This window comes from Thrips palmi, unplaced genomic scaffold, assembly GCF_012932325.1.
Source record: "Thrips palmi isolate BJ-2018 unplaced genomic scaffold, TpBJ-2018v1 HiC_scaffold_18, whole genome shotgun sequence".
In the NCBI taxonomy this organism is placed as follows: domain Eukaryota; kingdom Metazoa; phylum Arthropoda; class Insecta; order Thysanoptera; family Thripidae; genus Thrips; species Thrips palmi.
The window spans coordinates 9354102-9370765 of NW_023144627.1; the positions used below are offsets into that span (position 1 = coordinate 9354102).

The window sequence follows — 16664 nt, forward strand, 5'->3', positions numbered from 1 at the left end:
GTTTGATAAATTTTAAAGGAAAGCAAATGATACAAAATTTCAAAAAAAAAAAAACAGTTAGTTTGGTAAATTTTAAAGAAAAGCAGATGATACGTACAAAAAAAAGCTAGTTTGATAAATTTAAAAGAAAAGCAGATAATACAAAATTTAAAAAAAGTAGTTTGATAAATTTTGAAGAAAGGCAGATGATACAAAATTTCGACGTCCTGTATTTATTTTTTGCCGGACATAGAGCGAGCAAGCTGACTCGGTATTTATTTCGTTATCTGTTTCCGTGCGCTGTCATCATCCGCTAAAGAGCCCCGCACCTGGACGGGGTTCTGCTTGGTGTCCTTGGCGGTGACGGTGAGGACAGGCACCTCGTTCCCGTTCAGGGTGCGGCACAGGGACTCGGCGCGAAACAGCACGTCGTCGCCGGCGCTGCGCGACCACCGGACCACTTGCATCTGGGACAAAAAAAAGTCAAAATTTCATTCTTTTTCAGAAAAAAAGTGCTCTACCAACCAAAATTTAAAAATGTAAATGCAAAGTCATTTTTTAAAACTTTAGATTTAAAAAAGGCTGGAGCAATCAAAATTTTTAAATGTACAAAACAGAGCCTTTTTTTTTCCCTTTTTCAAAAAGTAATCTGACACATCCACTAAACCGACCAGTAGCTGCGTGTAGGTGTACGGGTAGTGGTAGGCCACGTAGCACACGTCCCAGGCGTGGGGGAACTTGATGCTGAAGGTGGTGGTGTGGTAGAGCCGTCCGCGCCGGCCGTCGGGCCGCTGGTAGCTGTTGCGGTAGTAGCAGATGTCGCTGCCCATGTGGGTCCAGCCAGGACGCCCCAGCGTCGCCTCCCGCACCTAAGTGTCCGCAGGAACTTTAATAACAACCTATTTAAAGCACGTTAAAAACTGCGGACGCAGAGAGGCTGGTGGACGTACAGAGTACACGACGGGCTGCATGCCGAAGTTGAACTGGCTGTTGGCCTTCTCGTTGTTGACGATGTTGAAGACGTAGGCCGCGTCCGCGTCCATGTTGGACACTTCGAAGTAGAACCACTGGTGGTGCTTGGTGGAGTTGACGTCCGACGACAGGATCAGGTCGTACTCGCGAGGCCCGATCTAAGCAAAAGGCTTTTAGAGAGGGCATTTGGCAGTGAATCAGCCGATAAAATCACCAGTGTACCTGCACGGCTTTCCTGAGGTTGCCGCTCTCGAAGCGTGACTCGAAGCGCAAGCCGTTGGCGGGCATCTGGCGACACCCCAGCCGGTTCTCGTCTTCGTTCTTCAGCAATCGCCTGCGACAAAGTCGAGCAAGTCAAGGCAAGGCCCGGTACGATCATATGTGGTCTAGCCCTTAATGGTAATGGTAATTGAACGGAGGGCGCCTGGGAGGCAGGCATCCCTTCGTGCTCCGCAGCGCGCCCGCGGACTGCCCGCCGGGCGGCCAAAGGGTTCAACACTCACGCGCCGGGGCCCTCCTTGACCTGCTGCTCGGCCATCAGTCTGTCCAGGTCGTAGGCGACGATGTTCCACAGCTGTCCCGGCTGCAGCACCCGGTCCACGCACTGGAGCAACTTGGCCCTGCATAAGACGCAAAGCAACGCAGTGCAACGCAGTGTCATAACGGGCAAAGACAGGACTGTCCAGAAGGATGTATCGATATCTCTAAAGTGGAAACATGGATCCGTCCCCCGTCAGTGGCGTGCGCAGGGGGGGGTCAGGGGGGTCATGACCCCCCCCCCTTTGGCCACTAGACAGTCGCCTGGAAGGTAGGCAAATTGCGGTACTTTCCCCCTGTAAGTAGGCAAAAAGCATGGCCCGACCCCCCCCCCTTTCAAAATTTCTGCGCACGCCACTGTCCCCCGTGGGTGCGAGGGAGACAGAGCGACCGACCTGCACACTCGGCGGTCCCTGGCGCTGAGGGGCTGCAGCTGGCCGGTGCAGCCGCCGCCCACCATGTCGGGGTAGGCGACCTTGGCGGCCTTCACCACGGCGCGCACCCTGGACGCCACGGCGCAGTAGGCGCGGCGCGGCGGCAGTGTAGCGCACACGCCGTGCAGCACAGCCAGCTCGGAGCACGCTGCGAGAGAGAGAGGCGCCACATAAGTGTATCAGGGTGCCGAAAACGACTCTCGGGATCAGAGTGGAGTGGGATTCGAACCTGCAGCAGAGGGCTGGTCCGTGGCGCGCGGCACGGGGTCCAGCAGCTCGCGGCAGAAGGACGCGTACGAGACGACGAGGTCCTGGGAGTCGCGGCGGTGCGGCGAGTCGGGCTGCTGCGCCTCCTGGCCGGCGTCCTGGACGGCGTCCTCGGGGACGGAGCCGCGGTGCGAGGAGCGGCGCGACGACGGCGCCGACGACACGTCCTGGCGCACGGCCGCGCCGTCCTCCTCGTCCAGGTCCGCCTCGCCGTCGTCGTCGTCCTCATCGTCCACGTCGTCCGCGTCGTCCGCCTCGTCGCCGCTGTCGTCGCTGAGGCCGCCGTCGGCTTCTGCGAGCGGAGACCGCCACGGTCAACCAAAACAAACTCCCAAATCAGAAACAAAGCGGGAATCCAACTCGCCTGGGTGGTCTGCCGGGGTGTACTGGAAGGTGGCGGGCCCCACCCACGTCGGCACGGGCAGCCCCTTGCGCTCGGCGAGCTGCTGCAGGACGCCGCACACCCTGGACACCATCGCGTCGTACGCCTTCTCCTCGGGGCACAGGCGGCAGAACCGTTGCAGCGCCGCGGTGCCGCCGCCGCTCCCCGCCACCAGCGCCTTGCGCCCCGCCTCTGCGGAACAAAGCAGTGGACTTGCCGGAAGACCGGTGGAGGCGGCCGAAATCCAAAACGCGTTTTGAGCTCCAGAGTCGCTAAATGGGGCTCGAATCGAGCATGTGACCCCACGAATGGACTGCTCGTTCGGAGAGCAATCCATTGCTGGGGTCACACGCTCGGTTCGAGTCCCATCCAGCGACTCTGGAGCTCAAAGCGCGGGGAAACTGGTTGCTTTCCAAGTACTTGAGCCGACGGCCTGCTGCAGGGCCACGAGGATGCACTGGCAGATCCGCATCCGCACGCGGCCGGCGAAGCTGTCCCAGCGGGTCATGGGGCGCAGCAGCAGCGGCAGCAGGGGGCCGCGGCACAGGCGGGACAGGAACGACCCTGCCAAAAATTTTTAATTAAAAAATGTGTGTTTTTTTTTAGAGTGCACTGAAGTTGCGGCGCTTACGTGTGCGACACAGGTTGGCGACGACCATCAGGATGAGACGCAGCCTGGGGCTGGGGAGCACCCCCGCGGCGCTCAGGAGCTTCTCCAGGGTGGGCGCCACGCCGTCGCGCGCCAGCACCGAGCACACCGCCGCTGCAAGGGCAACGTCACTGGTTCAAATCCCAACTTTCCCCACCTTTTTTCTTGTAAATTTTGATTTAGTTCTCACGGTTCTTGGTGACGATCTGGAAGATGTGCAGCGCGGGGAGCAGCAGCTTGCCGCCGCTGGCCTGCGTCCGGAGCACCACGTGCAGCACCTTGGACGCGCTGGCGGAGCGCACCTTGGTCGAGAACTTGGCGTCTGCGGCAATCAAGCGGCACAACACTGAGTCATCTTTAACCTTTAAACCGTCGTTTTGGAGGTCGTCCTCCTGTCTCGGTTTTCGTGCCCCATATTTTAGGAGCAGACTACTTTTGTACGAGGCATCGGAAATAAAAATCATATTGTGGGATAGTATTTTATTTTTCAGGTCTCATCAGCAGGGCGTTGCAGGTACTAGCGACGTTGGACTAGAACATGATGGTAGATGGTAGCTCGCTACGCGCTCAGAAGAAGCCAGGGGTGCCGTACGAGGTGGCGGGCGTCACGACGGGGGCGGAGGCGAAGGCGGGGGCGGAGTAGGCCACGGAGGGGGCGGCGGCGAAGGCGGGGGCCGAGTAGGCGACAGAGGGGGCTGCGGCGAACGCGGGGGCAGAGTAGGCCACGGAGGGGGCCGCGGCGAAGGCGGGGGCGGAGTAGGCCACAGAGGGAGCGGCAGCGAAAGCAGGGGCCGAGTAGGCCACGGAGGGGGCGGCGGCGAAGGCGGGGGCAGAGTAGGCCACGGACGGAGCGGCAGCGAAGGCGGGGGCAGAGTAGGCCACGGAGGGGGCGGCGGCGAAGGCAGGCTGTCCAGCTGCCGGGTACTGGGGCTTGGGCTTGGCCTGGGCCACGGCGGCCAGCACCACGATGACGAAGGCAACCTGCAGCACCGAGTTGGAGGTGAAAACACGAGAGCTGGGGGACTGCAGACCGAAGCAAGAGGTATACTCACGGTGGGGTTCATGGTGGCGGTGGTGGTGGAGGGATGTGGTGCTGGATGGAGCTGATGGACCCAAGTGTGCCGCTCTGCCTCCGCGCGGACTGCTTTATACTCGGCGCGATTTGCCGCCCTGACCGCAATGTGGGGAGGCAGCTGCAGCCCGTTTAAATTGGTCGGGCATCGAAGTAAGCGAATTTGGCGAAGTGGGAGAGTTTTGATCGGATGCCGCCTCCTCCCTCAGCCCTAATGGCGAACATCATTTGCCGTGGAAAACCTTGGAGGCCATGTCTTTGGCTGGGCATCGAAGATCGTATCTCTTCTTTTCCCCTAAATCATTTCCTTCGCAAAAACATCCCGACCCTTGGAAAACAGTTTCGAAAAGGGTGAGGGAACTTGTCAAGTTCTATGACTTTTTTTTATTCCAGAGTTCCAGTGTGAGTAGCACGGTCAATGTGTAGTAATTGCTTGGCATAGCTTTGGCCTACAGCAGTGAGACACAAGAGACACACAAAAACTATCGTCTGTAAAACATCGAGTTGGACACCTGCTCTTGCCAAAAATAGCTGTACGCAAAAAGCGCACTTGCAGACAAATTTTTGACTTTTAGTACGAGGTATTGACATTTCGTCGATAGTAACTCTGGTTTTTTTTTGTGCAACAGTAATATGTACTTTTCACTTTTGTTCGTATTATCTGCTTTTTTAATAGTTACTTATTGACAAAAAAAAATCCTAAATTTTGTGCAGTACATTGTTTGCATAAAGAAAAAAATACCAGGTATTATTGTGGTAGGCTATAGTACCTGGTTACTGTCAATAGAGTGCGCAAAAGAAAGTGAGAATCGTCCACCTGGTGTTGGTGGCCTTTGAAACAGCCTAAACCGAGCGTCGCCCAGGCCGGGGCCCAGGCCGGGGCCCAGGCCGGGGCCCAGGCCGCCCAGCTGGTGGGCTGGCGATGCATGGCGACTGGTCAGCTGGTCGCTCCCTACACCGGAAAGGCGGCTGGGCCGCACTGCGGTCACTCGGCCCATCAGCCGGTGGAAGCGACCTGGAGACTGATTCCGCACAGTGTGGCCGTCGCCCTGTCTCTCTCGCACCGGGGACTAATATTATATACACGCAGCGTTTAAATAATAAAATTGGACTTTATGTACACGCAGCGTGCACATAACAGAAAAAAAATTATTGACACGCAGAATTTTTCCCCTCAGACGTCCACCGACGGTGGCCATGTGGGACAAAATGTTCCTGCGTGCGAATAATATTTTGGCTTTTATTTAAACGCTGCGTGTCTCCAAGGCACCAAAAAATTATTGGCACGCAGGATTGTAAAAAGTCTTCCGACCGGCGACTGAGTCCGGCATGGCGGCTTGGTGGGTGAGTGGGTCCGTGCTTGCACGGGAACTTTTTGGCCCGGGTTCGAGACTTCGTCTTTTTCTCAAAAAATTTCTGCGTGTCAATAATGAAAACCGGTGTTGTTTCAACGCTGCGTGTTTATAATAAATTCACAAGTTATTTACACGCAGCGTGTCTGCAATTCGAGTTTTATTATTTACACGCAGGAAAAGTTTTGCTGCGTGCAAATAATATTTTGGCTTTTATTTAAACGCTGCGTGTCTCCAAGACACCAAACAATTATTGGCACGCAGGATTGTAAAAAGTCTTCCGACCGGCGACTGAGTCCGGCATGGCGGCTTGGTAGATGAGTAGGTCCGTGCTTGTACGGGAATTTTTTGGCCCTGGTTCGAGACTTCGCCTTTTTCTCAAAAAATTTCTGCGTGTAAATAATAAAACTGGGTCTTGCAGACACGCTGCGTGTAAATAACATGTGAATTTATTATAAACACGCAGCGTTGAAACAACACTGGTTTTCATTATTGACACGCAGAATTTTTTTGAGAAAAAGACGAAGTCTCGAACCCGGGCCAAAAAATTCCCGTACAAGCACGGACCTACTCATCCACCAAGCCGCCATGCCGGACTCAGTCCCCGGTCGGAAGCCCGTACAGAAAAATTCAGTACGTTTTTGGGTCGTTTTCGGGACGCTTTTAGGTCGCTCCCCTGTCGACTAGGTCGCTTTTGGTGCGCGGGGGTGAGACTAGTACGCTTTTGGTATCGAAACAAGGAGGACTGGTTCGCGAAGGGTCCCTTTGCCGGGACGGGGCGTGAATAGGACGCGTCTTTGGGCCCCGTCGGAGGCGTACTAGTTCGCTAAAGGTTCGCGTGCGAAGGGACTAGGTCGCTTTTGTCACCGGCAGAGCGGACTAGTTCGCTCGGAGTACCGAAACGCAGCCTCATCACGCCCCAGTCCGCCCTGGACGGGTACTATTAGCGTACTGGTGCGCTCTGCCGGTGACCAAAAGCGACCCAGTCCTCACGAACGCGAACCTTTAGCGCCCCAGTGCGCCTCCGAGGGCCACACGCACTGCCGTCGTCTTAGAGGCCGCACATTCTACTTCCCCCCCGGTACCCTGTGCGAAGAGTTTGCCAAGGGGATTTTGGGGGCCCCCTTTGAACTACGTAGCCTATGTCTCTACCGTAGTTTAAAAATGGTAAAAGTAATCCGACATTTTTAAAATGCTGCCTGATAACAATCTGCCAGTAAGATACTAATGCCACGTCGCCAATCTAGTCACTAAATAGATTCAGCTTTGGTAAAAAAACAATGACACAGTGCCGATATGAAATTTTCAGCTCGTGTAGTTTTCTTCGGGTAAAACCCTTTTAACTGGGGGTAAAATTAAAAAATTTTTCCCGTAGCACTCTTGTCGCTTGTGACGAAGTATCTAATCATGATATCCGCGTCGAAAACCGCATCTTTTATCTTTATTCTGGCGCCCTCCAGAGAGCGAAGACTGAGAGCGAGCGGAGCGCTGGGCGCCGAGCCGCGCTGAGCCAGTGAAGAGGCTCGCCTGCGGGCCCAGTCCTCGTGTTTCAGGTTAGCGCAGTGGGCAGCGACGTCGACACCGAGGATCCAGAGGAGTCCACATCACCGAAGGCCAGGGGTTCGACTACCATCAGCCCCGACGCCCTCAAAAGAAAATGCCAGCCCCTCCCCCAGTGTCGGCCCTCTCTTTTGACTCTCGGAATCGGACGGGGAAAAAGCGTAAGTCCCCCCGTCACCGAAAGCGAACTAAAAGCGTACCGGTCCCGGGGCGGACTAGGACGCTTTGAGGGCGGTTTTTGGTACATTTGGGCCAGGGAAACGGACTAGTCCCCTCGTCGGGGGGACTAAAAGCGACCTAGTCCACGCGTACCAAAAGCGTACGTTTTGGGGGTAAAAGCGTACTGTATTTTTCTGTAAGGGAGACTTTTTACAATCCTGCGTGCCAATAAATTTTTTGGTGCCTTGGAGACACGCAGCGTTTTAAAAAAAGCCAAAAAATTATTTTCACGCAGCAAAACTTTCCTGCGTGTAAATAATAAAAATGGGCCTTGGAGACACGCTGCGGAAAAAAGATGTATATAAATATACACGCTGCGTGTATATAAGACCCTTTTTATTATTTAAACGCTGCGTGTCTATAATGACTCCGCGCACCGGGATGGCGCGCTGCGTGAGTGCGAGAGAGAGGCCTCCCAGTCGGAATCAGTCTGCTGGAGACAAGTATAAAGCAGTCTGCGAGGATGCAGAGGGCCACACTTTGGGTCCAGCAGCTCCAGCCAGCACCACACCCCCAACAACACCACCGACGCCACCATGAACCCCACCGTGAGTACCTCTTGCTTTGAGTTCAGACAGCAGCCGGCTCACCGGGCTGCAGACTCCCAGACCTCGTGATTCCACTTCCAACTCGGTGCTGCAGGTTGCCTTCGTCCTCGTGGTGCTGGCCGCCGTGGCCCAGGCCAAGCCCCAGTACCCGTCGGCCGGCCAGCCTGCCTTCGCCCCCGGTGGCGGCTTCGGCGGCGGGGTGGGCTTCGCCCCCAGCGCTGGCTTCGGCGGCGGCTTCGGTCATAGCGCAGGCGTCGGCTTCGCCCCCTCCGTCGGCTACTCCGCCCCCGCCTTCGCCCCCTCCGTCGGCTACTCCGCCCCCGCCTTCGCCGCCGCCCCCTCCGTCAGCTACTCCGCCCCCGCCTTCGCCGCCGCCCCCTCCGTCGGCTACTCCGCCCCCGCCTTCGCCTCGGCCCCGCACGTGGTGGCCCCGTCCACCTCCTACGGCACCCCCGGCTTCTTCTGAGCGCTGCCACTCGCCTAGAGTTCCCTGCCTGATGATACTCGAAAATAAGAAATAAAACTACGAAAAAAAAATGTGTCTTTGTTCCTTGCTTTGAACCCTCGGCCCGGCGCGTCCGCGATCTGCAGCGGGCAAAAAGACCGGTGGAGGCGGCAAAAACTCTCAACGCGTTTTGAGCTTCAGAGTCTCTAAACAGGACTCGAAACTAACCAGCGTGTGACCCCACCAATGGATTCCTCGTTCGGAGAGCAATCCATTGGTGGGGTCACACGTTCGGTTCGAGTCCCATTTAGCTACTCTGGAGCTCAAATCGCGTCTAGTGTTTTGGCCGCCTCCACCTGTCTTCTGGCCTACTGTGCCTCGTCCCCACCGGCGTGACGTACCTCGCAGGGCGATCCTGTACAGCAGCCAGACGAGGTCGGACACCAGGGTCTCGGCCGCGTGCACCTCCTTGGGGGACAGCGTGGCCAGCACGCGGAGCAGCGCGGTGGCCGTGGACGAGTTGCAGCCCACCAACTGCGACACGGCGGCTACGCGCTGGCCTCCTGAAAAAAGAAAAAACATTTCAAATTTATTTTTAAAACAGGAGTGCGTGCTTGGCTTGCGTAGCCCAGAAACAACCGGAACCGGAAATCAATCCTTCCTCCCCGAACAACACGTTGACCCACTTCAGGCGCACCCTGCCACGCCGCGCCACGCCGCCGCGCCTCCTGGACACGAACAAGTGCGTGATGCCCAAAGTTTGGGCGTCGTATGAGTCGCGCATAAGGGGGCGTCGACAAGTTTCCCCTCCTCCCCTTCCCTTGCACCGCCGAGGAGGTGGCTGTGTCGCCGCGACACCCCGGCCGTGCTGGCCGCGGCGGCGTCGTGGCCTTGGAAGCCTTGGAATCCTTGGAGGCCCGCCCGTCGAGCACGGCTGCGCTGCGGGCTGGCCTACCCCACACTTCGCAGGCGCTCAGCCACGAACAACCCCACCACCTTGCGATCAGCCGCGGCCGCGTGGTCAGCGACGTCGATTTTTCACTCTGCAGATGCGGGTTCGAATACCCGATCCTGCCGTGTTTTTTTTTTTTTCAGTTGGTCGCGGTCTTGGCCTGTTCGTGGGAGTTAAGGGGCTATCGGCTGCCGTGCGGCCGAGCCCTGATTGGAAAGGAGAGGGGGTGGGGGAGTGTCTGCTTGGTGAATCACGCAATCTGTCGGGAGTGAGCTGGGCGCGGGTTCAACAACCGGCGCATTTTACTTTGTTTTGTTTTATAGCGTTTGCGGAAAACAAATGCAGCACTGCCGTGGCAGTGTGCCGCCCCCGAGGCCCGCGGCAGACGGGCTGCACCCCCAGACACCCCACCGAGGGGGTTGCATCAGAGCGATCAAATTAGCTCCTAGGTTTGGCGGACAGAGACGGATTCGTCTTTTGTCGCTCCGAACAAAAGGCACAAAAGACTGTCTTCCAGCAGGTCAGGGTGCCTTGCGGGTCGCGGGGGCGTCGCTATCCGTCTCTCTCTCTCTCTCTCTCTCACAGACACCCTGCACTCTGTCTTATTGGCGCCGAAACGTTTCCAGGCCGACAGGAATTGAAACGGAGCGTCATGATGACGTCATCGGGTGTGGCAAAACGGCAACACACAACGGGTGTTTGAACCCGCGTCCTTGGGCTTTCGCTTGGATGCGGAATCCGCTTTCCTCGCTCCTGATTGGTCAGGTCACGCCACGGCGAGCCAATCAGGACGCGCGACACGAACACGAGGGTGTCTTCCCTGATGGCCCCCTTGGAACGCCGTTAAAAAGTCTCTTTTTTTTGGCAAAGTAGCTTTACTTACGGTAGTCACAGGCGACGCTCTCCTTAAGAATGCCGACCAGGCTAGCCAGGGATGGCGCATCTCGGGTACTCTAAAAAAGAGAAACAGCAAAGATAATTTTTAAACTTAAATTTTATTCTCGTTTTTATGATGGTTTACCTCAATTAAAGATACGACGTCCGAAATGAGCGAAGGTCGTCGAGCCCTCATGAGCGAGAGTGTCCGTTCCTTGCATGTTTTATCTGAACAGAACAAAAAAACAAAAAACAAAAAGGTCACGTCACCAGACAGACAACACGCGGGGAAAAATGAAAAATGGTCGCCAGCGATAAATACAAATAAATCTGAGTTCTCTCTCGCGCTGGGCCATAGCACTTCCTGACCAATTAGTCGGGTACTTTCGGCGCTACCCCTTGCGTCTCTGCGCGTGGGGTACCGCCGCCTGGACCGCGGCCAAGCCGCGCCAAGACGCGAGTGCGAGAGAGACACTGCCTGCCGCGTGGTCAGGAAACCCATCTGTCAACGCGCGTCCCGCCCTGCGCAGCCCGTCCGATCCCGAACTGCGCCTTCGTCGCTCCGTCTCTCTCGCACTCACGGGGCGGCCCGCAGGGGCGTGAGAGAGACGGAGCGCTGTTCGGAACATCGCTTGTGCTGCAAGGCACCGCAAGGGGTGCCCACGTGGTGACTCGCCAAAGGCACGCCAATGGCACAAACAACAACAAAGCAAAAAGCGGTACCAAAAAAAAAAAGAGTTCTTGCTGCGGAAATTATTCGGAAAAGTGTCCAGGTCAGTATAAGGGTAGCCCGGACTTAAAAACCAAAATTTCAATATCTCCTTTTAAGCCGTTGAAACGGCAGACTGCCTTCCACAGGCTTGCGTTTTGCTTTCGTTGCCGCTCCTTTTCATGGCCTTTTGATGGAGCCTCGTTTCAATTCCTCGTGCCGTATTTAGCGCACCTGTCGCGTTCACGGTGAGTAATGATCTTCGCACTGCATCGATCACGTGACAAGCGGGGGCGGCGGATGGACGGACGGACGGACAGACAGACAGACAGGCAGACTGTGGTGGCGTGCGGTGTGCTGTGGCGCGGGCGAGCAGACAGCCGTTCCTGCAGACACCCTACTACCGCCTACCGCCCCCCGACTACTGCAGCAACGCCCCACAGCGCCCACTCCAGGGCTGGCTCACTCACACACACACACACACACACACACACACCACACACACACACACGTTACGTCATTAGTGAACGCCCCATATTTTCCCCTTGGGTACAAAGGCAGCCAGTCTAGGGCAGGTCACCGCCACCAGTGGGGCAACAGAGGGCTTAGGGGCCGGCGGGTCGAAACCCGATTAGCTCGATTCCTTCCGATCGAGAGGTCGACAGTCGATCCACCTCAACGCCCTCGATGCAATCACGCCCTCCTAACTCAAAACAAACAAAAAATATTTTTTTTAAAAAAATATTTTGCTTTGAGTGTTGTTAAAAACTGAAAAAAAAACTATCTCCTCTTCTTTGTAAATTAAGTCTATTGCGTCCAAAAGTTGAAATGAAAAGAAAATTGTTTTTCTCTTTTTTACCGATTTATACTGACTTTCCCATTCTTGTTAACTTTCCCAGTGCCGGGGCGAGTCTAATCCCAGTTTAATTCAATTTCCGCGGGTCGGCCGACCGGCAGCGGCAGCAGAAAGGTGAAGGGGGTTGCTTTCCTTCCGTGCGCGAAGTGCAGCCTTGCAAAAACTTCAGCACCGCCACCTTGCAAGAAAAAAAATAAGAAAACAGTACCGCCCTTCCCTGCCAGCCAAGTAGGCAGACCCCCACGATGCACCAGTGCCAGGGTTGCCAACCTCAGCCTGCCTACCACTGAGCTGAGGTTGGCAACCCTTTCGGTGCATCGTGGGGTTCTGCCTGCCAGGGTGGCAAACCTGCCCCAAGCAAAAGTCGCGCCGCCTCGGCTGAGGGGGAGGATGCGCCAAGAGCTCTGCGTCAAGAAACTTTCACCTCCCCCTCCCCCCCCCCCTCCGGCGTGCCGTGATGACTATTCGCACGCAACGCCGCCCGTTATTGGCACGTCGCTATCGGCACGACGCGCACGCACGCGAGGCCCTCCAAACGCCAACGAGGCCGGCCCGGCCGGGACTCGAACCCGGGCCCGGCGCTGCCCGGGGTGTTCCTCGAGAGCCCCGGGGGTTTCGTCGGTTTCGTCAAGCGGCGTGGTGGCGGGAGGCCAGCAGCCCGTCGCTCTGTCTCTCTCGCACCCCTGCGACGGGGACGGCCGACTCGCGAATCCGCAGTCGTGCAGCCTCCCGCACTGCAAGGCGAGCGGGGCAGCGCAGTCCGCTTGGCGCGTGAGTCCGACCAGTGCGGTCACGGGTCGCAGAAGTTATGCCCGTGTTTACATTGTTGCGCTGCCAACATTGCGGCGTTTAATTCGAGTAATTGCAGCGCCGCCCACCAGGGAACGCGGCAGCAGACTGTCGCTCTGTCTCTCTCGCACCCACAGGGGATGCCTAAGGGTGCGAGAGAGACAGCGCGACGAAAACGACTCCGCAGCGAGAGTTAAGCGTCTGCAAGTTGGCAGCAGTGGCGGGCCGTGACTTTGGGGGTGGCTTCGAGATCTCGATTGAACTTATCGGGCGGCGCACGCACGGGCCGTTCGGCCATTCAGCGACACGCTGTCCTCGTCTGGCGCGGTCTGGCTCGTCCGCAGCGATGGGCCAAGTGCCCCCTCCCCCTGCATTTAGGCCCTTGGCCATGGCGGCGCGCTGGCCGGGTCGTCGCGATGCACTTAGCTGCGCCGACGCCCACTCCCCCCCCCCCCCCCTCCGGCCAGGGTCAGGGTCTAGGACAGCTGCGCCGGCTGCGCCCCATGGGGCGACACGCCCGACGACGCCGCGTGCGGCCACGCGCCGCGACGGACGTTGTTGCTTACTCAATCTCCGTGGCGTAGTTGGTAGCGCACTCGCCTGACAGCACGGAGGACCCGAGTTCGACTCCCGGTGCAGGCCTATTTTTTTCCACTGTTTTACTCACCCTGCGTGGTGGCCCTGGCGTGCAGCTTGGCGGCGACGCTGCGCAGGTTCTCCACGTTGCTGTCCTTGTCGCGGTAGTCGCGGTTCTCCCTCTCGGCCGCCAGCGCCCCCAGCCGGTCCAGCAGCGCCTCGGACAGGCCCTCGTCCGCCATCTTGAGTCGCTCCTTCAGAATGAAAAAAAGCGTACAATTTTTAAAACTTGAAAATTAAAAAAAGCGTAAATTTTTTAAAAACTATTTTTTTTGTGAGTGAAAAAAAAATTGGTTTGCAGACTTCTTAAGATTTTTGTTTGCAACTTTTTAAAAGATTTTTTTACAATTTTGTGTTGATTTTTTTTTTTAGCATTTTGCAGTCTTGTCAAACTAAACGACGCGGCTGGATGAATACCATTTCCCGGAGTCAAGCCGTCTCCGCCGTCTCGGTTCGCTCGGTTTCCTGAAATAGCCATCGGCGTGCGCGTCCCACCGGAGCGCCCGGAGCGGGTCAAAGTTTGCACTTGTAGTGTTACTGTGATACTGCAGGCAGCGGACTGAGAGTCGTTTTCGTCGCGCTGTCTCCCTCGCACCTGTTGGGCTCGCCCCACGTGTGCGAGAGAGACAGCGCGACTCTCGGAATCAGTCTGCAGTCCGGGCAGGCGGTGCACGCCATCACGCGGATCGAGAGCTCTGCATGGGCACTGTACGGGCACGGCATGGGCGCCGCATTACCAACAACTAACCGACCCTCACGCCCGCAACCCGCAGCCCCCAACTTCCTCCAGCGCCTGTCTCTCTCGCACCTGCACGCCAAGTGGGGCCCCCTGGCGCCCCGCCCCGCCACGGCCACCGAGAGCGACAGAGACAGGCGTCAAACTTGCGGCAAATGGGTACCGCCCTCGCCTTCGAGTTCCACATCGGCTGGAACCGACATGCCCCGTTTTGGTCACGGAGCTCACGCGACATTCCCTGCCTCTGGGGCCGCCTGGCGGGTAGGCAATGCGGTGGCCCCGGACGCCCCAGGGTTGCCTACCCGCCAGGCTATTCGCAACACTTGAACTTGAACTTGAGAGGCTAGACCTCGGCTCGAGTCCCATTTAGCGACTCTGGAGCTCAAAACGCGTCCGGGATTTTGGCCGCCTCCACCGGTCTTCTGGCCCACTATGCAGGGACGCCAGGGACGCCAGGGATGCCAGGGCCGAGAAGACGCGCGAAAAGCCCGCGAAACGCTCCGCCGCACCGCCCCGGCGACCCCGGCCCAACTCCAACATTTTGGCAGAGGCGGTCGTTTATTTACGTGAAACCGGCACAACTCGCCCTTTTTAGCAGATGATACCTTCACACTTGAAACACACTTAAAACTACTATACACATGAAGGTGTCAGCGTGCTTTTACTCTCGAGTGCAGAAACCAAGCGCGTATCCTAACAATATAATAGGGGCTGGCTGCCGGGGCGGGCTGGTGTGTCTGGCCGGCTGGCGGTGAGGCGCAGCCTGCGCGGAATTCGACAATCCCTCCGCGGTACAGCGCCAGCGGCACCGGGCGTCAACAATGGTACATTGACAATCCCTCCCCGCCTGACACGGCGCGGAATATCGCGCAACAATGCCACATGCCATAGCTCGGCATGGCTACCAACACCGGCTAGCTTGCTCGGGCCTGTGTATTCAATTGGTCTTGTTTCATACACAATTTTAAATACTATCTTTGGATTGAGCTTGCATACTACCCCCTATAAGAAAACCAGACGAGTATCATCTGCTTTCATTAACGTTCGTTGAATGAGATTTTTTTCATAATTTTGGCGCGGGAGTTTTGGGCGTTCCCCGCAAGGACCCTCTTCCCGCCTAGTGCCAAACACGTGTTGGCTTTCTCATCTTCATTACAGCGAAGTTCGCGGTGGTCTTGGCTTCTGGCGCCTCTGGCCACCTCAAGCGGAACATGGTGGTATTATCGCCCCGTCCTCGCGTTAGCACGGCACGAGAAAGCACCAAGGGCGCGGAGGTTGGCATCAAAATTAAAAAAAAAAAAAAAAAAATCAAAAATTTTCAGAAATTTTTTTTACCGATGATGAAAAGTACGGATTGCAAAGGATTCAACGGAGGACACTGAAAATGCTGTAGGCGGTCGGTATCCGAACAGGTTGCCTGGGAATCTGGGAAGTGGCTTCTAATTTCCCGCCGCTCCTCGGAAGCAGAGGGCCTTTGCAGAACTTTGTGTTCCCCGACGCGGTCCGCGCCGGGTCGCCCGCGCTGGCCCGCCGCCAAGGCAGGGTCAGCCAGAAGCACACTCATTCCGAGAGCTCCGTCTCTCCCGCACCTACAGTGTGACGTCCAGTGAGTGCGAGAGAGACGGAGCGACGACTCTCGGAACGAGTCTGCAGGCCCGGGCCGGCCGAAAGGCAGACTAAACGGCGGCCTGCGTGGCCTGCAGCGCGTCGGATCAACGGCTGCGATGCTGCGATCGGCGGGGATGATTGGCGAAGCCGGCGCACAGTGGGCCAGAAGACCGGTGGAGGCGACCAGAACTCTAGACGCGTTTTGAGCTCCAGAGTCGCTAAACGGGACTCGAAAGGGTTGCCAACCTCAGCCTCCCTAGTAGACAGGCAACCCTTCCGACACTGGTGCATCGTGGGGGAAGTTTAGCCTGCTTGCGACAACACTCCGTGTGTTTCAATCCGCGAATGATTCTCGCTCCCTTCACAATGCCGGCGAACACTGTTTCCAAGCAAAGCTTTGTTTATTTCGGTGATTGGCATGTTTATCTTTTCTTTTCTGTTTTCGGGAAAGTACAGCCAGTCGCGAGCCGGCCGGGGGGCAGAGACGGGACGCCCTGCCAAAGCCATCAAAGCGAAACCGAACCGAAGCAGAGCAGCGAGAGGTTTAGTGTCAGCGTTTGAAATAAAGTGGCAGTCCTCGGGGGCTTTCGGTCGCGCTCCCCGCGCAGGCGGTTGGTTATTAACAGAGCTGCCAACTGACTACGTAAAGCGTTTCGCTTCCGCTGGCAATGGCGCTCGGCTTGCTTGGTGTCGGCTGGCGCACTTCGGGCCTCGGGGCTCTTCACACGCCCCGACACGTCGCGCGGTTCTTTTGGCTTTGGCTTGCCAGTTTGTGCCGCCTCCTTCGCGTAATTTGTTTTGCTTTGGCTGCCGCTTCATGACGACACACCCCAAAAATAAGATCGGAGTTTAAGGTGCGTTGGCCCTGGATTACCCCCTTCAACTCGGCCAAATGGGACTCAAACCGAGCGTGTTACCCCACCAATAGATTGCTCTCCGAACGAGGAGTCCATTGGTGGGGTCACACGCTCGGTTCGAGTCCCATTCAGCGACTCTGGAGCTCAAAACGCGCCTCGAGTTTTGGCCGCCTCTACCGATCTTCTGCCCCACTGTGTTTCGGCCCCGCCCCGCACCCCTACCCCACCC

At 56.9% G+C, this 16664-nt stretch overlaps 1 protein-coding gene across 1 annotated transcript in view; it reads right to left on the reverse strand.

The window, feature by feature from the left end:
• The window catches only part of LOC117644687 (cytosolic carboxypeptidase 1-like), a 46841-nt gene that overhangs the window by 25531 nt on the left and 4646 nt on the right, over positions 1-16664 (reverse strand). The window contains 13 exon segments of the mRNA XM_034384299.1: positions 309-446; positions 651-848; positions 930-1109; positions 1174-1285; positions 1455-1571; positions 1884-2763; positions 2992-3135; positions 3203-3334; positions 3411-3542; positions 8818-8979; positions 10252-10321; positions 10390-10472; positions 13266-13428. Of these exon segments, the coding sequence (XP_034240190.1) occupies positions 309-446; positions 651-848; positions 930-1109; positions 1174-1285; positions 1455-1571; positions 1884-2763; positions 2992-3135; positions 3203-3334; positions 3411-3542; positions 8818-8979; positions 10252-10321; positions 10390-10472; positions 13266-13428 (2511 nt within the window).